This window comes from Anopheles gambiae, chromosome 2 (assembly GCF_943734735.2).
Source record: "Anopheles gambiae chromosome 2, idAnoGambNW_F1_1, whole genome shotgun sequence".
NCBI classification, from domain to species: domain Eukaryota; kingdom Metazoa; phylum Arthropoda; class Insecta; order Diptera; family Culicidae; genus Anopheles; species Anopheles gambiae.
Window position 1 is genome coordinate 81,292,332 of NC_064601.1, and position 23,943 is coordinate 81,316,274.

At 44.9% G+C, this 23,943-nt stretch overlaps 5 protein-coding genes across 6 annotated transcripts in view; 2 read left to right on the plus strand and 3 right to left on the minus strand.

Annotated features, from left to right (window-relative positions):
* Positions 1-5,560, minus strand: part of LOC1274922 (unconventional myosin-XV) — a 38,530-nt gene extending 32,970 nt beyond the window's left edge. The window contains exon 1 of the mRNA XM_061652768.1: positions 4,881-5,560. The gene's annotated coding sequence lies outside the window, so the exon portion shown is untranslated. The remainder of the gene's footprint in view (positions 1-4,880) is intronic.
* Positions 5,561-6,440: 880 nt separating this feature from the next.
* On the minus strand, positions 6,441-8,153 carry LOC1274923 (probable tRNA N6-adenosine threonylcarbamoyltransferase, mitochondrial). Its single transcript, XM_314117.5, has 5 exons — positions 8,042-8,153; positions 7,823-7,957; positions 7,623-7,756; positions 7,092-7,559; positions 6,441-7,022 (listed from the first exon to the last, which is right to left on the minus strand). The coding sequence occupies exons 1-5, from the start codon at positions 8,131-8,133 to the stop codon at positions 6,553-6,555; spliced, it is 1,299 nt and encodes a 432-aa protein (XP_314117.5). The 5' UTR covers positions 8,134-8,153; the 3' UTR covers positions 6,441-6,552.
* A 147-nt stretch (positions 8,154-8,300) lies between these two features.
* Positions 8,301-8,888, plus strand: LOC133392283 (anaphase-promoting complex subunit 13). Its single transcript, XM_061652772.1, has 2 exons — positions 8,301-8,557; positions 8,658-8,888. The coding sequence occupies exons 1-2, from the start codon at positions 8,546-8,548 to the stop codon at positions 8,886-8,888; spliced, it is 243 nt and encodes an 80-aa protein (XP_061508756.1). The 5' UTR covers positions 8,301-8,545.
* A 116-nt stretch (positions 8,889-9,004) lies between these two features.
* LOC1274924 (putative 1-phosphatidylinositol 3-phosphate 5-kinase) lies at positions 9,005-15,555 on the plus strand. Its single transcript, XM_061652770.1, has 10 exons — positions 9,005-9,376; positions 9,450-11,154; positions 11,420-12,304; positions 12,381-13,980; positions 14,076-14,172; positions 14,255-14,718; positions 14,798-14,961; positions 15,028-15,189; positions 15,264-15,402; positions 15,480-15,555. Exons 1-10 carry the CDS (start codon positions 9,005-9,007, stop codon positions 15,526-15,528), a joined length of 5,637 nt encoding a protein of 1,878 aa, XP_061508754.1. The 3' UTR covers positions 15,529-15,555.
* Positions 15,556-15,729: 174 nt separating this feature from the next.
* LOC3289922 (uncharacterized) lies at positions 15,730-23,681 on the minus strand. Of its 2 annotated transcripts, none has more exons than XM_558616.3 (6): positions 22,829-23,681; positions 18,678-18,748; positions 18,422-18,538; positions 18,122-18,341; positions 17,314-18,030; positions 15,730-16,738 (listed from the first exon to the last, which is right to left on the minus strand). In XM_558616.3, the coding sequence occupies exons 1-6, from the start codon at positions 22,867-22,869 to the stop codon at positions 15,979-15,981; spliced, it is 1,926 nt and encodes a 641-aa protein (XP_558616.3). In that variant the 5' UTR covers positions 22,870-23,681; the 3' UTR covers positions 15,730-15,978. The 2 variants fall into 2 exon arrangements, with proteins under 2 accessions (XP_558616.3, XP_061508755.1); XM_061652771.1 differs by having other exon boundaries at positions 18,122-18,350; positions 22,829-23,680.
* Between the last annotated feature and the right edge of the window lie 262 nt (positions 23,682-23,943).

The window sequence follows — 23,943 nt, forward strand, 5'->3', positions numbered from 1 at the left end:
CTTAAGTTAGGCAGTTAATTGATTGAAATATCAGCATTTTTTGTGTGTGTGCAACCACTGCAAAACGCTGCAGAACCGATGCTAATCGCGCATTCGCATGAATATGTGGCATAGGCATGATAAGCAAATGAGTCTAAACCCGCGTCTAGACGCGTCGAACAACACACAACTGCTCGCGACCGGCTCTTCGCGAAGCCCGCAGCCCGTTAATGAGGCCACTCAACTAGAGGCAAAGGGAAGGGAAGTGCAAATTGATCAACGATTTTGTTTGGAGAAAACTACGAGCGTCCATACAAATCGATGCTGTTCAGCAATCGGTTTGCGCCCGCCCGAGCTTGTGAATCGGGCGGAAAGTAAGAGAAACTTCGTAATCTAGATTTTAACATTTTAACAGGAACGGAAAACAATCAGTGTGCTTTTTGTTTTGTTTTGTTGGTCTGTTCAGTTTTCAATTTAGTGTAGCTGGAGATTTTTCGGGAGGGTTTCGCTCGGGAGGGACGACACAAACTACGCAAAAGGGTGCGTCAATGTTTAGTGCCAGTGGAAAGTGGAAGGAAATAAAAAAAAGCGGAGGAGAGGAGGAAAAAGCGCACAACTCTTTCAATTGTTTTGGGGAGGCGTTTGGACAGGGTGTAAAAGGCGAGATGCGGGATCGAAAGCATTTTGCAACATTATTAGCTCTAATTGAATTAAATGCACGGGACAGATGCAAACAATGTCCACAATTACTGTTTATTGTTTTGTACTGCTACTGCCGCGCGGAGTTATCTAACTGTCCGATCGGCCAGCGATCGGTGCCACAAAACGGAGCGGTTAAAGGTACGCTCGTTAGGGTGGGTAACGGCCTGTGAACATATTTACCACGATCACGGAGCAGTGCGGGGAGTGCTTTGAGTAGCTGCAGATAATTAGATAATTTCTATATCGCACTGATAAATAAAACATTGAAATAGTGTTTTATGGTACTGCTTTGCCGAGCCACCGTTTTGTAACATTGGAGTGGACGGTGGTGGTGCACTGTGGTATAATCATTGTTTTGCTGCTGGTGCTTTTCTAACATTCAATTTAACTTCTACAGTGTATTGCAATGTTATTGAATTCTATTTTATTTTACAACGAACGCAATAGCAAGAAAAAAGAGAATGGGAAATTTTGGAACGTGTTTTTGAATTCTTTTTAAAAACCAAAATCATGTTTTGGTCAACAGAGGCCAAATAAACCCTTGAAATGGTTTAGCGAAGCCTTCATCACATACATATCCTAGCTTACTAGCAATCAGTCGACGACGACGACCGATCGACGAGTAAAAGTGAAACAAAAGCCACTCCACACTTGACACCCAATAAATCTCGATGGGCGTAGTCGCTGCAGGCGCAACAAATGGGAAACGCTCAATGTTAAGCCGCTAAAAGCAGCAAAACGTTTTACGGCTTCGCCTTGCTATTGACGAAAAAAAAAAACAAAATAAAGCCTATAAGGCTATATCTGTGCCATTGGTGCTTTATCGGCGTCATATCTTTCAAAACGATCTGCAACAAATAGTACCGAAAAAAGGCCCGCGCGCTCCATTTCAGCTCCGCCGACACGCTATTGTTGTGCACTTGCTGTTGTGCACCGCCCGAGTTCAAGGACGCACCGCACTGCTGGTACGGAAACGGTACCGCCAAACGGAAAACACACCGTGGAAAAACTGTGGCACAACACAGCAATAGGAAAAATGAAATGAAATGAAATAAAGCACATCCGACCTCCCCCCGAAATGTAGACGGACACACATTCCTTCCGCTTGCGTTCCAATTAAAACCTTGGCCGTGACGCACGAATGGGCAGGGCGTACCATAAGCGAGGCACCTGTGCCATCCGAGAGAGAGAGGGAGAGAGAGAGAGAGAGAGAGAGAGAGAGAGAGAGAGAAAGAGAGGGAGAGAGGGAGAGAAAAGGAGACAAACACTGAAACTGAGTAAGAGATAACCAAAAAAACAAAAACCGGAACCATCGAATCTCCACGCCGATCGGTGATCTTCGCTCGAGCTTTCGATCCTACCCGCCTGGCATTCGATCAAGCCAACCGTGTCACACATAAAGAGAAAGTGTCCACACGGTCACGTTTGTTTTCATTTGCATAGAAATGCCTGCATACCGAAACGTCGTGTACGTTGGGCTGCCCCGAGGCAGTTGACGGCCATTGTCCAATTTTAGGACGGGCTGTGATTTCTACTAAAAACGAAAAAAGCATCCAAATACCACGTACTTGACAAGTGGGGTTCAAAATATGCGCCTCATTTCAAGCGCGAGCTGTCTTTTCCCTTGCCAGGACAGCCCACGACCGTGTTGGGGATGATGTTTATACTACGTACGTATTTTGTATGCGCGATCGCCATGCGTGTATTGTGATAAGCTGCGCATACACAAGCTTTTATCTACCCTTGGGCATAGCCCGCATACACAGTTATGTGTCACGATGTTTTCCCGTTTCCGCATCCCCCTCATGTGGGTCGTGTTACCTACGGGTGGTGGTGGTGGTGGTGCTAGTTCGCAACCTGTTAACGTATGCATGGACCTGAGAGTCAAGGCAAATCGGCAAACAGAAACAGCGGTAGCAGTAGGGAACTTTCGCCACGGTCTAGGTCAACCACGCCACCACGGTGGCTGTGTTGGCTGTATTCGACACACACACACACACATACGTTGAGGCACGCGAAGCGATTCGGTATTTGCATATTGATCTTTTGGGTATGGGAATGAGGAAAGTCTTTACAAAGAAAAAAAAAACACAAAAACGACTTATGATTTCACCAGCCAAGCACGTGCACACGTACGATAACAAAATGGTAGGAAGTAGCACCCCACACATAGGCACATGCTACAACGGGGGTATACTTGAGAAGCATGGAGCCATCGCTAGAAGATGGCCGGTACGAGTACAGAAACAATTATGAAGTGCTGATTGACATCACTTTGTACATGGAGTTGTAGCTTTCTACTAACGATTTCATTAGCAGGAATGTGGTGAAATGCTGCATGATAGCAAGCAGTTTCTAGGCACTTTTTAAGCGCGGGTTTTTGTTGATAGTTGAATGGTGTCTTTAGTATTATTTGCTGACATTTTCCAATAGCTAAAAAAAAAAATAAGTTAAATTGCTACACCCATCTACAATTAAAATTCCGCCTTTCATCGAGTGGGAAGTAAATAGCACGCATTAATGAATACCCTTTTACCAACAATATCGATTTCGCAAGAGCATCGTTCTGCACACAACAGCAGCGTGCTCGGCCACGTTCTGTGTCCCATTTAAAGGTGTACATATTTTATGACGGCTTAATTTATGGCGTGCCATCATCGGGGCACGATTGCCAAACACCAAACGCGGTGCCAACTCGTTTGGTGCTGCGCCTACCCGCGGTTCTAGTCCTTGCGCGACCGATTTGCGTGCACGACAAAATGTAGGGTGCCGCCACCATGCCGCACCCGATTGCCGCAACCGTGCCAGCAGCAGGTTCGTCGCTGCCACCATCGCGCAAGTCTAATGATTGCGCGACGGTGTAGAAATCGATCGATTGCACGGGTGTGTGAACGAAGGAGTGGGTTAGAGCGGTCCGTATTTGCTCACAACGTTGGTGCGTTGTTCATGGGACAAAAATTCGGCACACATACACACACACTCATAGAGATATACACACGAAAAAGGGAACCTTGTCACATTCCACCTTTTCACCGCAGAGTGACTGGGTTATAGATGCCGTGAAGTTTCCATACGAACTTTAAGGGTGTTTCAGGGATTCGGTGTATCATTTCGCAAGTTGCCGAAACCAGTTCAATCAAGGCAGAAAAAAGGATATTACTCAAAAATGCCCTCTCCACTTCTTTCCATATCAGTGGCGCGCACTGTCAAACGTTCACTTGGAAAGCTTCCACGCGGCCGTTCGCACTCTTCCCCGTCGGCCCCGACGCGCTTCACATGCGCATCAACCGATCCGGCAACATTCCAGCCACTTCGGACAGCCACCACCCAGCGATGGAGGGGGCCGTCTAGTAGTGTTGGCGCAAAAGTGGCACAAGACACGAAACAATTTCTTCAATGGAATTCCATTCTGTTTATATATGTGTTTCTCGCTGCTCGCTTTATACGTGGTTCGGCTGGGCTAGGATGCTGGGAGTGCCCGCTTACATCGATCGTTGTTTTCTGCTTCTTTGCTATCGCTTCTCTCCTTCCTCTACTGTTACTTCGCGTTCGGCCCATGTGTGTGTGTATGTGTGTGATGGCTTCACTTGCTCCCTCTCTTTCGCTGTCCGCTATGTGTGTGTACATATACACAAGTTAAAGCAGCGGAGAAAAGGAGCGCTGGGAAAGATCGAGTGATCAGTCAGGTAAAACACAAGACGTTAGAGAGAGCACAGCATAGAATGGGGTAGCAACATCATGCATACCGTTTCAGCCCCCGTTAAAAAAGATGGATACATGCGTGTGTGTGTGTGTGTGTGTGTGTATATGTGTGTAAGTGTTTGGAGAAGGGAGATTATACAAGAATTTGTCACGTCACTTGTTTTGGATCTAATCCGTTTGGGGAGGCACTGGGTGACTTTTTTTTGTTATAACTTCCACACCTTAGGTTTGTTAAATATTTCCACCACGCTTACTACTCTATACTATCCCTTCGCCACCATTTGTTAGATTCATGCAAGACCATGCGAAGCGTTAGTAGATGATGATCACACGATCGAAAACTCCGGATGGAATCTTCAACTGGCACACTTCCAAAGACAGCTCATGCAGCCATTTCTCGCCCGGAAAATAGCAAATGATAAAGCTTTACCAAAACCTTTCCCGGGACAAATATTAACGACACACACAAAAACACATAACTTGCTGATGACACTCACATGTACGGCATGGCAGAGCGGATTTTCGAATCCGCCAACTTTCTTCTCACGGGGTGTGTGTGTGTGTAGTAGTAGTAGTAGGGTCGTCAAACTCTTCTTCAATTTTCCTGCTGCTCCCAGCGCACTGCTTCGTATCTTCACACAACCTCGAAAAAAATCGTCAAACTGTTGCTCACAAGATCTATTCACTCGATGCGTTACGTTCTCAGCACGATTTCACTGGGCATCCGTACGCCTTTCTGCCTTCGTTTCACGGAGCGCACCGGACAGCACACAAACGCGCGAGAAACTGCATACGTAGCACATTTAGTTTGACCGCAAGCGCTGCGCAGCGACTCGCCGCGCCACTCCGATCCCGGGGCGGATTGTGGTTCGCCGTTGCCTCTCTATTGCTCGGTGCGCAAAAGCGATTCTACCCCGTCACAAGCACGAACTGTGTGTAGCCACTGCTGCATTGAATCATATTTTTTGTATGTATATTGCACGCAAAAAAAAAGGCACCACGATCACACGATCAAGCAATGGAGCGAAGAAAAAAAAAACTTCACACGAGCAACTCGGAACTTTTCAGCTTTATTTGAGGGGTTGGAGATGGTCTTGGGGATGCGCACACACACTTTACCGAAAAATAATAAAATTGCACGGGAGTACCGCGAAACTTGTTTTCGTAGCTAGACTTTATTTCGCCTGTGACCGCACCTACGTCACGTCAAACAAGAAGGGCCGTTTGGGACGATCGCACTACCTGATGACCGTACGCTGCGGATTTGTTCACCTGTTTGATCGTAAGGGCGATACGGGTTTGTGAGAATCGATCGGAGGCAACTTTTGCCTAGCTCCAGCCTCTTGCTGCCCGGCCAGCACCAATACATGCGCACCGTGCCACAACATAGCCATGCACACAGACGCAGCTATGCTTTGGTTTAAGGTGTTGGTGGGTGTTACACGAACTTCAGCAGTGTTTATATCAAACAGGTACATTGCCGACTGGTTTATGTTTTTTTAACGCCGTGGAGATGGTAAAACTGAACCTTTTACAAACGATTGCATGTGCGAGGAATAAAATTGGAATAAATGTCTAGTGTTAGAATTTTACTTGTGTAAATCATACTTTTGATTTTGAGTCTCAGAGCTACATCTCTACGTAACTTAGATCAGTTGTTTTTAACTATTCCTAAAGCTAAAATAGCTAAAATGGATCGTATTGCCTTCTAGAAGTTGTACATTTTAAAATTAAGCAAATTATAATTGAATAAAATGATTTGATGCAATATGTTTGATGTATGATCATTTGTAAAAACATTAATAAACTCAAAAGCGGCAACAATTTTGATTATGCTTGAACGAACCATTTTTAACGAAACAAAATTCGAGCAGTTAGCCCGACGAAAACGATCAAAACTCAGTCGTGCCGGTTTTTTCCAACGTTTGTATTTCTTAGTTAAGTTTTAATTCAACCAATAAACGAATAAATAAAACAATGTAATTACTGCTTGAAAACTGAAAAATACAGTACTAAATGTTGTGAGGTGACAGAACATTCTTGCATTTTATGACGCATTTACGACTAGGCAAACAATCGTGTTTATTATACGCGTTTTTAAAAGCTGTAATAATCGTGTTTACTGTTTCTTTAGAGTTTACTGTCTAGTAACAAAATTGCTCCCCATTACTAACTACTAACTTCTTCTTTGCCTGGAAATATATCGACTTTAGCCCACTTGCATGCTATGTTCGCTTCTTTCACATCATCGATAAGACTGTCGCCGATAGGGCACTTTCCGCTTATATCAACCTGCTCGTACTTCGTCGTCATTTCGGCAGTATCTTTTGCCAGCAGTTTCTCCATGCCGTTCCACGCTATCATTGTGCCGTTATCGGTGCACAACTTTTTCGGTGGCCGGTAGGTGCTGTACCCAAATTGGGCCGCCATCGAGCTCAGTGCATTGAATATAACATCGTTGCAAGCCACACCGCCCGAAACGACTAAACTGCGGTGTGGTCCGGCATTGGAGAAAAGCTTGCGCCGTTCACAGTACTCAATCGCGCGCTGCGTTCGGTGCAGCATGTGCCGTGTGACTCCTTTCAAGAAACAAGCACAAAACGCTTCATAATCGGGCAGCAAAGCATCGGGAGCAAGATCTGGGAGGTGAGAAACAACACAGATTACTTTACTTTAAACCACAATTTCAGCCTTTGCCCATCACTTACGGAGGGTGGATTCTCGTTCGAGTATGTGTCTCGTGGCGGTATTTTTCAGTCCGGCGAAACTGAACTGACAGTCACGATATTTAGAAAGTGGTAGCGGGAATTCGTAAGCAGATGTGTCGTTTGCGCCAGCCTGCTGGGCTGCTGCTTCGATAGCCTGACCACCAGACATTTGCGCATACTTGGCCACGTTCCGCAGCTTCAGCCGACGAGCGATTTTATCTAACGCTTCACCCGGCGCATCGTCCAATGTTTCGCCGAGCAGTCGAAATCGTGCAGTACTCTCCACAAATACCAGCAACGAGTGACCACCGCTTACCAGCAGGCAGAGAAATGGATACGGGATAGTAGAGGTCATTCGGGCCATCAACGCGTGTGCCTGCATATGGTGTATGGGAATGAGCGGTTTGTTGTAGGAGCGGGCGATATGTTTCGCGTACCTCATCCCCACTATCAGACTGAGGGGTAACCCTAAAAGATAAAAAAGAAATGGTTATAACAAACCGTATCTCAAGCGAAATATTTTCTACACACCTGGCCGATTGGTGACAGCAACTGCATCTATATCGTTAGGAGTCATATTTGCTAGTTTAAACGCATTTTGCACAACGGATTCGATATTGGCACGGTGGATGTCTTGCGCTACCGGTGGAATGATTCCACCAAACCTGCCAAGGCATTTCGATGCTGTAGATACATTTTACCATTACGTGTGTGAATTCATATTTCCTCACCTCAAGTGACTGCTTTGCTGGGAATGAATGTACTCTCCCAAAACTGTCCCATTGCCGGTAACCAAAGCTGCCCCGGTGTCATCACAACTCGTTTCGATTCCCAGCACTACCGGGGAGGATTGTGTTGCCAAATGTCTGAAAGAAGGCATATGCAGCGTGAATAAATAGTAACAATTTATTCGTATATGTGTCTCGATAAAATAATGCAAACTTTCATACCTGTTCACTGTCCTAAAACGAGCAAATTTAGATAAAACTCTGCGCATCATGTTCACACAGCTGTTGTTTGTTTGTTTTCCAACCAATAACATTGTCAAGATTTATATATACATGCTCTAACATAATTAAAAAAAAAACATCATGTAGAAAAGTAATCGAAATAATTATGAATAAGTTTTATTTTGAGTGCTTTTAAATAGTATGACATATTGAGAAAAAAATAGTTCACGTAGTATCAACGCTTTTAAATTTAGATAATAAAATCAAAACAAACCACATCAACGACCACCTTCGCTATATACAGCTTGTGCGCGTGCGGTTTGACAGCGATGGAAAATTATTTGGCATTGAAGCAAACAAAAGCCACAAAAAAAGTGGCGAAAGTGTTGGGCGATCCACAAAATTCTGGTCTGTTCTTGCAAATCTAATCAGCTGTTAGTCATTCGTACCAGCGGCCCTGCTATCGTTTTCGGTGTGTTGAATGTTAATTTGTAATAGCTTCTAATGGATAGTGAGGTAAGTGTGTAAACTGTGCAGCTAGGGGAAGATTGGTTATCGCTGGTATGTTCTTTCCAAATGTAATTATTTTTTTCTTTTTTCGTTGTGATATCTCTAGCCACCATTGGGCGGACGCTTGGTCGATTTGGTGGACAACGAGTGGATTGCCGACGAGCTGCCTTACGACCACATCCAAGTGCCTTGCGATAAGCTACCCGATCCCGAGGCGGACAACGGTGACTCGCATCTGACGCTGAAAGAGCAAGAGCAGAAATGGACTGATCTGGCGCTGACATCACTGGCACCGGATTTGTCCGTTTCCGAGCAGGTTAATTTCCCTGGTGTTTAGCGTGTAGCGTCTCTCGATTGTGCTGCACCGAACTCGGCACCCTTGTGTGCTAACTACATGATACGGCTTATACGCGTGTTATTTACTGAAATCGACTAATCAAAACCACATTAACAATGAATAGACATCTACATTCCCCTACGATATTAACGGAATTCGCTCGCACGTTTGAGGAAGAGCAGGAAACCATATTTACGAAACTAGTGAATAGGCTAACTAACAATAGCCGACCCAGCAATGAGTCGACACTTCAAGGGACGGTACTGCACGAGGAACCGTCCGGCGGGGATAATGAGGCATCGGGAAGAGATAACCGGACAGCGCAAATGGACACACTGCCAGCTAGTTCATCGGCCATTCGAAAGTCATCGACGAGCAGTTCGTATACCGATGCGGAGTCCACTACATCAGCTCAGCCGACCTCCGGCGAACGGACCACCACCAGCGTACTTCGGCGATTAAGCAGCCTAATTTCCCAGAAACCGAATGTAATGTATTTGCAATGCAATTTGTTTATTTTTGTTTCTAAAAATACTTAATTAATTTTCATCTTCTCTACAGACCAAACGAAGCTATAAAAACACGGAGCTTCATAAGTTCTGGATGCCCGACTCTACGTCCATCGAGTGTTACGATTGTTCGGTAAAGTTTACCACATTCCGCCGCAAACACCACTGTCGTTTGTGTGGGCAAATCTTTTGCACCAAATGCTGCAACCAGGTGGTGACGGGGAAGATCATCAACTGTTCGGAAGATTTGCGCGTGTGCAACTACTGCTCCAAGGTCGTCTTTACGTACCTAAAATCGTCCAACATTTCTGCCGACCTGAAGCCGGACCTGAAGGCCCTGCAGGAAGATCTAGCACAGAAACTATCGACGCTGCAGCCGCCGGGAAGTGGTGGGCCAGAGTCGAGCGGCGCTACCGCAGCGTCTAGTGGAAGAAATCGGAGAAAAATATCCGTCGGATATCAGGAGGAACGGTTTGCGGCTAGTGCAGGGTCAGGCATCTCTTCCGCCGATCGTAAATCCATTCTGCAGCAGTCCAACTCCCTCAAAACCTTGTACGATGAAATGTGTCGCTCGTTGCCGCTGTACAATCGAGGGCATGAGCTTATCGATTTTCTGTTCAGCAGACAAAAGTCGTCGAATAATATGCAAGCAATCGCTATACTTAATGCTATGATCGATGCGGGATTTTTGATCGCTATCTATGAGACCAAGATCGAAAGCAGTATCGATGAAGAGGCAACCCTTGCGCGAGAGAAAACGTTGCCCGAACAAGCCCATCAACGGCAAGGGGGAAGTAGTGGTGGATCGGCAGAAGATGAAGAAGATGGCAATACTTCGTCGATCGAGTTCAGCGAGGATACGGTCTACAAATTAGCGGTGCTTCAAGATCGTCCGGCTGGTGCGCCCGGTTTGGTGGCAGGAGCAGGCGAAGGAGCGTACCATTTGGAGCTGAATTTTAAATCTAGCTCGGTTTTAATGCGCTCCGGAAACGAGGATCAATCGTCGGTTGACAGCGAAGACGGCGCTGGCAGTGGAATTGGAGGCAGCACCACACTGAGCAGCATTATACTGAAAGACTCAGCGATGGACAGTTCATACCTAATATCGACGGGAGCGAAAGCGTTGCTGAAAGCTTTCTGCGAGCACGAGGAACTGCTCGTTAATCAACTGTTGCGGGCACAGAACCTCGACCCATCGTGGAGCAAGACGCTCATCCCGATTGTGGCCCGGGTGGCAAACACGATGCGGCTTGATGAGGCCTACGGCACGGACGCTATGGACATACGGAACTATGTTTACTTTAAAAAGGTCCCGGGTGGCGATCGCAGCGAGTCTCAGATACTGGGTGGGGTGGTATTTTCCAAAAATGTGGCCCACAAGGAGATGTCGCAGAAGGTGGACAAGCCGAAAATATTGCTGCTGCAGTGTGCGATCGCGTACCAGCGGGTGGAAGGAAAGTTTGTCAGCTTCGACACGCTGATGCTGCAGGAGCGCGACTATTTGCGGAACAAGGTGTCGAAAATTATCAGCCTCGGGCCGAACATTGTGCTGGTGCACAAGAACGTGGCCGGCATTGCGCAGGACATGTTGCGCAACAAGGGCATTACGCTGGTGCTGGACGTGAAGCTGTGCGTACTGGAACGGATTGCGCGTTTTCTTGATTGTGATATTATCAGCTGCATCGATTCTAACGTTGGACAGCCAAAGCTGGGCATATGCGATCGATTCAGGATTCAGACATTTTACGACGATCAAGGTAAGCAGGGCGTTGACGCTTTACTGCCACAGTCCTTATTCTTCTTCTTCTATTTGGCGTAACTTCAGCCTATACAGGCTTTCGAGACTTAATTCATTACCACACAGCCGCCGAATATTCAATCCTTGCAATGGGGAGACGGTCCCCATTCTAGGTTTGAACCCTTGACGGGCATGTCATTGAGTCGTACGGGTTGACGACTGTACCGCTGCCGCACATCTGCCAGTTTATCAATTAGTCTTATTTGTTTTTCACCTTCTTCCAGGATCTTCCAAAACTTTGATGTGCCTAGAAAAACAGCACAGCCCAAGAGGTTGCTGTGTTCTGCTGCGCGGAGCGAAACGAAGCGAACTGGCGAAAATTAAAAAGATAGCATCACTCCTGCTTCTGGCGCGACATAACTGGCGCTTCGAGCTGTCGTATCTATGCGATGTGTACGCGATGCCACCAACGCCACGCACAAGTATATTCGATTCAAAAGAATCCAGCCCTTCCGATCCACCCCCACTGCTCACGAGAAAGTCGGTGGAAGAGCCGTCAAGTGTATTGAAGGAGAATCAGACCTCAGTTACGGCTAAAATGGCCCAAATCGAACCAACGACAGTCGGCAAAACCATTCGTACGACCACGGGCAGCGCGACCAATCGAGAAAACGTTGGAGACTGGACTGATCCCTTGCGATCGGGAGCCCTTGGTCCCTCGGAGGACGGTGCGGGCCCGGATGACGATGAAGATGACACATCGTTTGAGCTAGCGGCGGAAACACCGCACGATAACCGGTTCCGATCCGCCCTTAGTTCGACAATTTTATCCATCAGTCCGTTTGTGGCTTTTCCCCTGCCGTACCTCGAAACGGACAGTGGCCGCAAGTGTGCCCTGCGGTGCTACTTTCCCGATGAGCTCTACTATTCGAAGCAGTGGAGTAATGGAGGAACGTTGGGTTTGGCGGGAGAGAAGTTTTCCGCAGCAATGGCAGAAAATGCCGGTGGCGCGGGAGGCAATGCTTCAACGGACGAGGAGGAAAAACAACTATTGCCCGTGCATCCTTTTGTTACGCATAAAATAACCACTTCGGTGGAGAGTAAGGAGATGCAGACGATTCTCGCCAGCTTTCGTGCAAACGGTGGGCGGTATCCAAAAGTTTCCATGAGTGAGTAATCATTTCATACAGATTATGTTCTATGTTGTTTTATGAGGAATTTTGAATATTGATATATCTGTTGCAGTGAAAAAAACATCAACTCGTAAACGACGCCTTACCACGATAGCACAACGATCCCTCGAAGAGTTTGTGTATCGTGACGCATTGGACATCGAAAACCATCAACGCTTGCCGGTGCTTTTCTGCAGCTTCAATTATAACGAAAATGTCCCGTCGACCTTCTGTGCGCAACCATCCTACCTGGATATGCAATTCTACGGCCAAAACGACATCATGCTTGGGCTGTTCCTCGAGCACTATTGCTTCCGCAGCACTTACATTTGCAAATCCTGCAACCTTCCCATGATGGATCACGTACGACGTTACGTTCACTCCGGCGGCTGCATTCAAGTGAAGCTGGTCGAGGATGTGACCAAAATGGACACCGGCACGATATTGATATCGTCACGATGTACAATCTGCAACGAATACTCGAAACCGGCCCCAATGTCCCAAGACACGTGGTGTTATTCGTTTGCCAAATTTCTCGAACTTCGCTTCCACGGACACGCCTACAAGAAGCGGAACTGTGAGGGAATCATGGATCAGTCGGACGGCGGTGAAGAAGCAGGGGGAGGAATGGTCTGTCGACACTCGTTGCATCGCGATTTTGAGCAAAACTTTTCATACAAAGGCATCGTAGCCAGCTTCCGATATACGGCGATCGATGTGTGGGAGATAGTGTTACCGGCCATGTCCATCTCGCTGGTCATCCCCGCTACCGGTGTCAGCCAGCGCACAATTACCGATCAGCGCACGGAAGAAATGAAAACGCTCGCCATCATGGGATACGATGTGTTTGTGAAAATACTGGAGAAACTTGCTGAACTGTCGGTGGATACGGATACGTTTGCCAAGTTGAAGAAGAAGGCCAATCAGGACCAGGTTGCTTTTAAGCAGCGCATCGAAAAGGTGCAGAAGCTGCTGACTGAAGACGTGCTGTCGGTCGAACTGATCGACGATGCAATCGTAACGCTGAAGCACAGTTTAGCCGAAGCAATCGAGGAGTGGGAACCGAAGCTGCACGACATAATAAACCAGACAAAGAGTGCTCAAGCTTCCAAGCCGAGCGCGGTTGTTGATGCTGGCAGTGGAAATGCAGGAACTGTAATCGATAGCGGAACGATCGCGACCGAAGAGTTGGACCTATCCCGATCGACTGATAACCCGGAAACGTTTGAATCTTCTAAGGATCCGATCGAGACGGAGCCAATTGAAAGCACGTCAGCTGGTACCGGTGGAAAGCTCGAACAAGATGCAATGTCTGTCGATGCAGAGGACGACAAGATAGTTAGCAATGCAAGTGAAGAAAAACAACCAGCAAGGGAGAGCTTAAATGAGAAGAAAACGGTAAAAACGATTCTGAGCCAACTGCTTTCAACGAACGATTATTCTCACATCCTGAGTTCGCCGTTACCGCCCCACGAACATCACGGTCTGAAGGCTGGTCTGTTTCCAATCGTTGTGAACGAACAAGATTTAGGTTCGTGCATTGCGTACAGCCTGATGTCGCAGGAGTATCGCAAAATGCTCGAAAGTATGCTAAGCGGAGGGACCGGCGGTGTCATCACGATAGGAGCGTCCGAAAACAGTCCAAATATGAAGCGAAAATCGACTTCGGTCAGGTATGTATCAGTGAGGTTGTATAATTTTAAGAAATTTCACAAAAGAACTTCACAAAAAAACTGCTTTGTCATTCCAAAACTTTTATCAACAACAGCTCAACAACGGATGCAGAAGACTCTCCTGCAGCAGCTGGCAAAAACGAGCAAGATAAGAAGCACAAAAATGCCTCTCACAGTGAAATTCATTTCCAGGTAGGGAAAGCAAAACATGTTTTACGTCAAAATCAGTTAAAACAACTACTAATTGCACGACAATGCCTTTCCTCTCAACCAGGATGCGAACTGTAACTTTGTATGCCGAATTTACTTCGCAAAGGAGTTTGATTTGCTACGATGCCAGATTTTGAAACGCCCGGCCGCGACTGGAACGACACATCGCGGCTCTGGAACGGTAGGCAACACTGCCGGGACCGTTGCCGGTGGCAATGGAGGCAACGGTCCCGGTGGGGACGCGAACGAAACGTCACAGGAGGTGATGGAAACGGTGCGCAAAATGTTCGCCCGTTCGCTCAGTAAAAGTGTGCGCTGGGAAGCGCGTGGTGGCAAGAGCGGCTCCAAGTTTAGCAAAACGGTCGATGACCGGTTTGTTTTGAAAGAGATGTCACGGACCGATTTGACCATATTTGAAAACTTTGCTCCGAACTATTTCGAGTACTTACAGCGTTGCATGAAGCAAAAGCACATTACGCTGCTAGCGAAAATATTCGGTGTGTTTAAAATTACCATCAAACGGAAGGAGTAAGTGACGCAAAGCTGGTTATCAATTTATAGATTTATTTTAACTATTGTCTTTTTATGTCTTCTACAACCTCCGCAGCAACACGACTGTGGAAAGCGCTGTACTGGTCATGGAGAATCTTTTCTGTGGGAAAGATATCAAGGAAAAATATGACCTCAAAGGTTCGGACCGTAACCGTTTGGTAGATCCGAATCGGCAAACAGGCACGGAACGAGTGCTGATGGACGAAAACTTCATACAAAGTATGATTCTGAGGCTACAACTGAATTGTAATGGAATGTTAACGGTATTATGGTTAATATTTTCAGTGTCCTGGACAAATCCCCTGTACATTTTGTCGCACAGTAAGACGGTGTTGAAGGAAGCGATTACCCGCGATGCCTGTTTTCTGGAACGCAACGAAGTTATGGACTACTCGCTGCTGGTTGGATTGGAAAGTTCTGAAAAGAATCTCGTGATTGGCATAATCGGTAAGAATGTGTTGTATCATAGGAGGTGAAAGTTATAGAGGAATAATACAATTTTACCATTTCTCTTACACCAGATTATATTCGAACGTATACGCTGGATAAAAAATTTGAGTCGATGATCAAGCAGTCGGGTTTGATGGGCGGCCATGGAAAGCTACCCACCGTCGTTTCACCCAAGATGTACAAATCTCGATTCATTGTCGCGATGGAAAGGTAAGTGTCGTATAAGGCATTCAAATGTGTTTTTGCTATTTGCTAAAGTCTGTTTTCTACTGTTCGTTCCATTAAAGATACTTTTTATGCGTACCGGATCGTTGGGAAGGATTGTCTAAAAAATAAAGCTAGGATCATGCAGCCGGGTAACAATACTGTCGTTCATATGTTCACAGATCCATCCGAACAAGTGGTACGAGCGAATGTGAGGGATGTTTCCCTTTGAAAGTTTCCTTCGTTGTTCAGTAGTGAAATAAGATTGAATGTTCATGATAATGATATATGTTAGATAAAGTGCATTTTTTCAAATTTATTTTCATACATAGGTATAACGTTTATTCGCTAAACAAATTGAAACCTGTTTCTTGTATCTAATTCTTTTTTTTGTAATATAACCTAAAGTGTTTATAATAACTAAATAATTGTCAACAGAAATGCATTTTTTTTAATTGAAAAGTGTAGCAAATGTCGATAATGAATATGAAGAAAACAAATAATTCAAATATGTGTTCTGTAATCCAGTGAGGTGGATACGGTACATCTAGAATACATACAGCCGTACACATAGACATTGGTTTAGTAGAAATGTGAGTCATAGATAGTGGCCGGTTCCGCCCAACGGGTTGATCGTTGCTTCGCCGGCGCGTTCAGCACGACGAAAGATTGCGTCCCCGCTTTAGCCTTGTCGATCGCCTTTTTGTGTGAGTGCGGCGGAGGCTGGTAGGTCGGTTTCCGGTAGGCAGCATTTGCCTCCACTATCTTCGACCGATTGCGCACGGTATGGGCGTCACCTTTTCGGTGCAGATCTTTGTAGAAGATGACCGGCTCATTTTCCCGCTGAATGGCAATGATGGGCGATTTGGCGCGCCGTCCATGCTTCGCTATCCGCACCGGCAGCTGGACCGGACTGCTGGCCCTTGCTTTTACGGTGGTGGTGGATGTACCGTCGTGCGTGGTGGAGGAACTACTTCCTCCCCCAACATTTTCCACGTGCACCACCGGGACGGGTGGCATCGGGTGCGCTGGATCGGTGGTTAGCTTGCTGTCTTGGAGTATTTTCTGGGCCAGCAGACTGCCCCGCTCCTTCGGTGGGGACCGCTTCTTTATCATTAACTCCCGCTGCGCCTTCCGGTACTCGGGCTGCGACACGAACTTATCGATCACGTCGGGCTTTGAACCGTCGGTGGGTGCGGCATGAACGTTGTATTTGACGGGCGATGGAGAGCCGCGGTGAAGCCGACGCTGGGGCGGTTTTTCGTACACGTCCTCCAAATTTATGCTGCACACCGGTTTCTTTACCAGCGGTCTCGTACGTGGATAGTCAACGTAAGAGCAGCTGTTGGATTGAAAATATTACAAAAATAAATAAATTGAATCGTTAAATCGTTATTTATTGTTTAAGTTAGAGATGCATAACTCTGATTAAAATTCATGAATCTATGAAATCAATAAATGGATCTGAATCTCAAAGATTGACATTCATGAATCATTAAAGATTCATAAATCTTTCTATCATGTGTAGGGATTTGAAAATGAAATTATTGATTATTTATAGAGACTAGATAGATATTCATGATAATAGCTGAAAGGAGTTATGATTATCTTTAGTTTCATGAATGTATAGAGATTCATGAATCGAATAAGATACATAAATCATCTGAGATTCTGAGATAATTCAATGGCTTGAAAATCATAAAACTCTAACGATTCGCGAAACATGCAAGTTTAATGAATCTTTTGGATGGATTCCTGAATCTTAAAAAAATCACGAATCTTTGCATATTCATGAATCTTCAGAGAATCGATGCGAGATTCGAATCACTTATCGCTGAAGATTCATATGAATGAATCTTAACGTAAGATTCATAAAACAAAACACTTGTTCAAACCTCATTCTTCATCGCAACTTACCGATACATCGGCGTGTAGTCCATATCGCCCTGCATCGCCAGAAAGTTGTCCTTCGGTTTGGCCTTCTCCGGTTTGCACGTGATGTGCGGGTTTCGGAAACTGTAGCTGTACTCCGGTTCGCGCCCAAGAAAGTCGCCCTTGAGCGACAGATTGTCCTTGCGCACCACACACTGCGAGCGCCATTGATCGGTGGCCCCGCCCGTCGGCAGCTCCCGGTAGCTTTCCTTGTACTCGGGTCGAAACTCGATCGTACCGTGCAAGCTGAGGTTATCAAACTTCCGGATCGGAGCACTCTTGGTGAAATGGTCGTAGTACTTGTAGCACTCCTTGTACTCGGACGGTGCCTCGCGAAAGTTGCCAGTAAAGGCAATGTTGTTCAGCTGTGGTGTCGAGCGCGACTTGTCGCCCGCCAGCGGAAGCGCGAACTGACTTTTGTACTCCGGCTCGAACGTGGCCTCGCCGGTCAGTCTTAGATTGCTGCGCGTAAGCTGCTCCTTGTTGTGCAGCTTCGAGTCGGAGGCGCTCAAATCGTCACGCTTTTCCTTCTCCTTGCGCTTGTTTAAATTGCGGTACCGGTGGTCCATCGTGGCCGGCAGAAAATCGTACGGCAGAAAGGCCGACTTGTACTCGGAAGACGCGTTGGCAAGTCCGTTACCCCGGGACCCACCGTCCGGCAGCTTGAAGCATTCCTCTGGCCTAACGGCAGGTGGTCGAGATCTGTAACCGACAGTGAAACGAAGAACAAAAAAACACAATGTCCTGTTAAAGCACCCGTGTTTGGTGGATCGCCTTATATGTTCGGCCATACTTCACGATCGTGTCCTGCGAATAGCTGACAAACTTGGAGTGATTTTCCGACAGGCCCTTCATTGTGCCCGGCTCAATGTGCAGCGAGGTGCTGCGTCTCAACGGAAGTGCTCGTTCGTATGCCGCTCGGCGTTGAAATCGGTCGGCGTACTCGGTTGCTTTTGCATCGACCGCCGATGGCAGTGAAGGTTCCGATTTGTTGTACAGCGAAAAGTTGCTGCCTAGATGTTCTTAAGTAAAAATTAATATAAGTTAATTTTGCAATCAATGATACTATTTCGAGATTTCTCTGGTTACGTACTGGCGTGATCTTGTGAGAACTTTCGTTTACGGTAGCAGTTCAGTTCGTCTACCGTAATGTACTCGTGCGGATGCTTGACTGCGAAACGTTCTTGTGTGTACCACCAACTGCCAGTTCCTGTAAGTTTCGAAAATGTTTAACAAATTTTATATTTGCATCATAATAGATTTTATGCATAATATCTTTAGCTCGATTTGTTACTTTTATATTACACTTTATTAAAATTCATTAAATATTACTTATAGTTCACACTTACTATGTCTTAATCGAGGTATTTCAGGCTCCGACACAAAAACATTCCAGTCCAAAAAGTCGCGACTGTTGGACCTATGCGAATGAGAGAACGAAAAAAAACAAAATGAAAATCGCTAATTCAAGCACACAGCGCAAACCCATGCCCTTCCGTGGTATCGGGACGAAAATCAAAATTCCAACTTAATTGCACCAACAGTCCGCACAATTTACCTTGTAGTGAAAGCTCTGCTACACGATTTTGCTTCACTTTATCTTAAGATTATCGTAACGTTTTCGGCCTTGCGAAACTTTCCAAAACTCTTTGCTTCAATGCGATAACATATTGATACATAACTAGCGCACGGTACCAGTTATGATTGAAAAACTGAAACGAGCGTACCGCAAACAAATAATCAACGTTGCGTTCCTGTGCATTGATCCAAATAAACGAATGGCTTGGATCGCTAAGCAACAGTGCCATTATTTACTATAAGGCACCGTTGGCAAGGCCAGTAGGGGTTTTCCCAGCGAAGAAGGTGCAGGAAGCGGAGAAAGGTAATGATGCTAAGGCGTTTCCTTTGTACGGCATTTCAGGTGTCTAACAAAGAAATTATAACATTTAACCTAGTTTTAGCAAAGATCATGCGTTTCACTTGGTTGGCCTTTTTTGGTCAGCTATTGGTTCGTTCGGTGCAATCAAGCACCTCAACTCAAACCAAGCTGACCGGCTGTCAATCATTGATGCGGTATTGGTTGTAAGAATTTTATTATAAACAACGTCCTACAACAGTTACAATTTGGATACAGTTTGGCTCCAAGGAACTACTTCTGCATGTTCTTTTTGAAAGAAATAGACGGTCAAAGTTTGTGGAATTATTACTTCATGCATTTAGGAACACTCCTTCTCCTCTTTAGGAACACTCCTCTTCCGGTTTCGGACACTCCAGAGGCAGGCCAAGACCGCAAAGCGGTTGTAGCGCCGGATAAGTAAGTAAGCATTTAGGAAGGATCATGTACAATTCAGACATGTGTGTTTCAAGCAATTTCAAGCAATATATCACAACAGCTCCTTCTATAAAAGCTATCTTTAAGAAAAGGCATCATATTGTCTAGACCTTAAGGCCTGTGCAAAGATACGTTGGGTCGTACAAGACTAGACATGGTTCATGTATAAACTAAACTACGCAAATAGCATCTTTTAGAAGAAATAAATAACAAAAAGATATTAGTTTTGAATAACCAGCCTTTCAATTGAAAACTCACGGACACGTGAACAAACAATGTCTTGCCTCAGCAGTGCCCAAGTCAAACGCGGCCAAGAGGGTTTTGTCAGATTTCGTTCAGAACATTCTTTAAAGTGAACTGAAGTGAACCGGTTGGCGCACAACTCAGCTTCCACGCAATTGTCGTTGTTGACCTTTGACCCTAGATAGGTGAATTCTGGAACGACCTCAAAAGTGCGTTCACCTATCTGTACGTCACGCCTACATAAGCTTGGATTTGTTGCTGTAAGGGGCTCTGATATTGCCACCATCAGCTTGGTCTTTACCTCGTTTACCTGTAATCAGAGGTTCTTTGCCGCCTGTTAGATCCCTTGGTAGGTATCTGCTACATAGGAGAGCCGCAGACCAATGATGTCTATATCATCAGCGTATCATAGTTGATTTACAGGGTTTTTTATTGGTTCCCATATTTTTTTGGTGTGTTCCCACGATTTTTTGGCCGTTTCCCAGATCTTTATGGATCAATTGTATTGAATTCCAATCGGACGATACCAATAAATTATTGGAACGACCCAAAAATCTATCGGATTCGAAGAATAAAACGTGGGTCGAGCCCAAACAAATATGGGAACTGACCAATAAATCATGGGAAACCCTGTATAGAAGATTGTTCCCGAATTCTCCACCCTTGAGTCTACGTCAGCCCATCCCCCTGGCGCAGACCTTTGGTGGTAGCAAAAGGCCCTGGGAGTTTTCCATCCACCTTCACCTGGCAAGTGACGTTGCTCATAGTCATTCTAACTAGCCTTATCAGTTTGAGCGAGATTCCAAAAGAACTCCAAAATAACTCATAGCGTCGTATAGTTTTACCCTGGCTATTTTATCATATTAGGCTTTGAAGTCAGTGAAATGTATGACAAATGGAAATTCACAGTGAAATCAGTAGTTGTGAAATTCAGCTCTTTTAACCACCTTTAAAGCCATTCTCCGATAGCGAATAGTGTGAAACTTGAATAAGAGAGGAGAGTAGAACTATTTCCTTCTTTAATGACCTCATTAGAGAATACATTTGATTAGGGATGAACCAAGTCCCAAAATTAATGTAAGAAAGACCTGACCTGGATCAGTGAGAGTTAAATTCCACTAGAAACGAGAATTTCTGTAATTATTCTTGTTATTTGACGTAATAACCTTAATCGATGGTCAAAGGATTGCCTAAGCTTGGCTATCTGTAACTTATTTGGGTACTCATTGCAGGAAAGTATCGGGGATCAGTCATTACGGGGCTGAAACCCATAATCAATTAAATCGTGTTAGTTACAAGGAATCTTTTTTATTTGGACTATCTCTAATTTCGACTATCATACAATTATGAACAGAAAATGATAAGACGCGTGGAAACAACAACGAACAATGGTAATGAAATGTGTAACATAAGCTTTTCAGCTGCAAATACAGCTTTTATCGTGGTGTGTGTATCTATTCACCACTTTGAAACAAATTGGGATAAACCGGCATCACAGAATACGAATTGATTTACATAAATGAATGATTTTTTTTCATTAAAATCAGCGAAAATATTTACAATAAAATCTGGCGCCTAGATCAAAGGCCGTAGCTTATGAGCACAATACATATTTTATCGAAGACATATGTTTAAGGTTCATGCTATTTCTGCTATAGGACGCTACAATTGAACAAAAGTAACAAAAAAGTGTTATAATAATTCACATCTTGAGAAATAGTTAGATTGTTTTCCCTTCAGTGGTCGTCAGCAAGAATATAATATTTTCGTTTATATAAGTCTTGATGAAATCGTAATCATAAATCCACAATAAAGCTTATATTTAATCATTGTATCGCTAACAAACAATACTCTGATTTTTTGTATGATAAACAACTCTTGTGTAATAAGATCACACAGTGAGAACACTTTGAAATATGGTTTTAAGCAATTGGTGTTTTATGTAAAGATGATTTTAAAGGTAAAATTTAATAGATAAACAAATTCATGCATCCAAACATACTTTTAGTATAAATCTGCATAATACATAACCCTCGATAAGAGAAAATAGTAGTTAGTCCTTTTAAATAACTTGTATTAAGATATTTAATTGTATGTTTAAGGTATTTGGCAAGTTTGTAAAAAAAACATAAAAACTCATTTTTACGATTACGTTTGTTCTATTCACAACATACAGTTGTGATAAGTTGAAGGTTCTAGTTGTATTGAAGTATATTGAACATTTATGGAAACGTTTGAATTGAATCAAAATAATCTTTCTTGTTTTAAATATTTAGTGCCTTCATAGTTTTTAATTCGAAAAAACCTAGAAAAAATACTTCCAATTAGTTGTTTGAAACATAAACCTATTTTTTATGTGCGATTTAGTATTACCAAAACTGACCACGGTTCAAATTTGCTTTTCATTTTCATGCTACATCAATTTGTACTTAAGGAGGGCATAGTGTTGACCCTGACAAAGTATGTTTTTCTGCATTACTTTCTCTCCTGCAAGCTGCAAAACGATGCAACCTTCATACTTTTCTCTGCAAAAGCCCCAAACTGCTGCTGTTTGGTCGATTTGTCGTTACTCTCCACTTCCGTTTCCATTCATCTTGGGCACACTACGTACCTACGTACGTACCTCACTCACACGATTTCGCGGGGGGAGCTTCAATTAGGGAGCCGGAAATGTTACTTACACGATTGACCCACTTCTACCCACCACTGAAAGCTTGCAAAAATTGTGCCATCAATTTAGAATGTCCTTCGGTTTGGCGCCTGGACCGCAGCAAACAAGCCATCCAGGACACAGTAAGTGACTGCAGGCAGTACTTAGCATAGGTAGTTTAATTAAATCGTTGCAGGAAATGGATGTTTTACCACGATTACATGACATTACGGATGATAATGGTGGACGAGAAAAAGGAAATTGAAACTGCTTACCTCGTGACAGGTCCATGCTGTCGATGTTTTAGGCGCACCATGGTGTGAGATTATGAATCTATCTGGTTAGGGTAACAAACTTTCAACGATAATATTAGTAAACGATTACTCTTCCATCTGCGTAACAATACGTTCAAAAAAGGTACAGCAATCAAATGCTATTTTTATTCACATTTCTATTTCCATCCACCGTCTCACTGGAAAGCCTGTCGAATGTCACAAGGCTATTCCCCGTACCCGTACACACAATCACATACAATTGCACAACAAGATATCACCGTTAATATTTGACCATTCGTTTAAAAATGCAGCACATCATCGCATAAGGTTAGCTTTCTGTTTTTTTAGTGTCGTAATTGGAATATTCTCACGAAACAATCGTTACGATCGACATTTCATTTCACGCCACTTCGTTTTATCACTTTGATAACGAATCACTGGAAAACACTGTAGCTCGACAGCCAACAAACCGCATTGGTCACTGAATGTTGCTTTATTAGCGTAAATTTCCTTTGCATAAAATACCATTCCTTGTAGGATAAGGATAACCTGGCCGTTAGCCACACTCCTACGAGTGTGGCACACCACACCACCTTGGGTTTTATTGCTACAAAACGGCATACCACCGGACCGTTTATCACTTCATTCGTGCATGTGGAGCTCGGGGCGAGTGAATATCCACGACACAAACGACGTTCTCCCGCCGCGCGAAGGTTTACTCCGACCGACCGACCTTCTCTCACGCACGCACAGTCCCCATTGGTCCAAGTCCGTCCCAGTCGGACACATCCGTCGCGTTGGCCCGCTCAGGCGGTACTAAATCCGACCACACGTTCGTCAGTCAGTCGACGGGTTGTGTGGACTCTAAAAATAAATTAAACCGACCCAAACGGGTAGACCACGCGGCCGACCACACCGACCCATTAGTGCCACTCAGACTCTCCCTTTACCATTCGTTCGGAATGCCTTAGAGCGTTGGGTTCCAGCAGGATCGTTCCAGCGAAAGTCGTGGGTCCTCGCTGGCACACACGCACACACTTATGTGTAGCTGCGGTTCTGGTGGCTGGTGGTACCTACCTGCAAAAAGGAAGGAAAAGTCACGCCTTGACCCTACC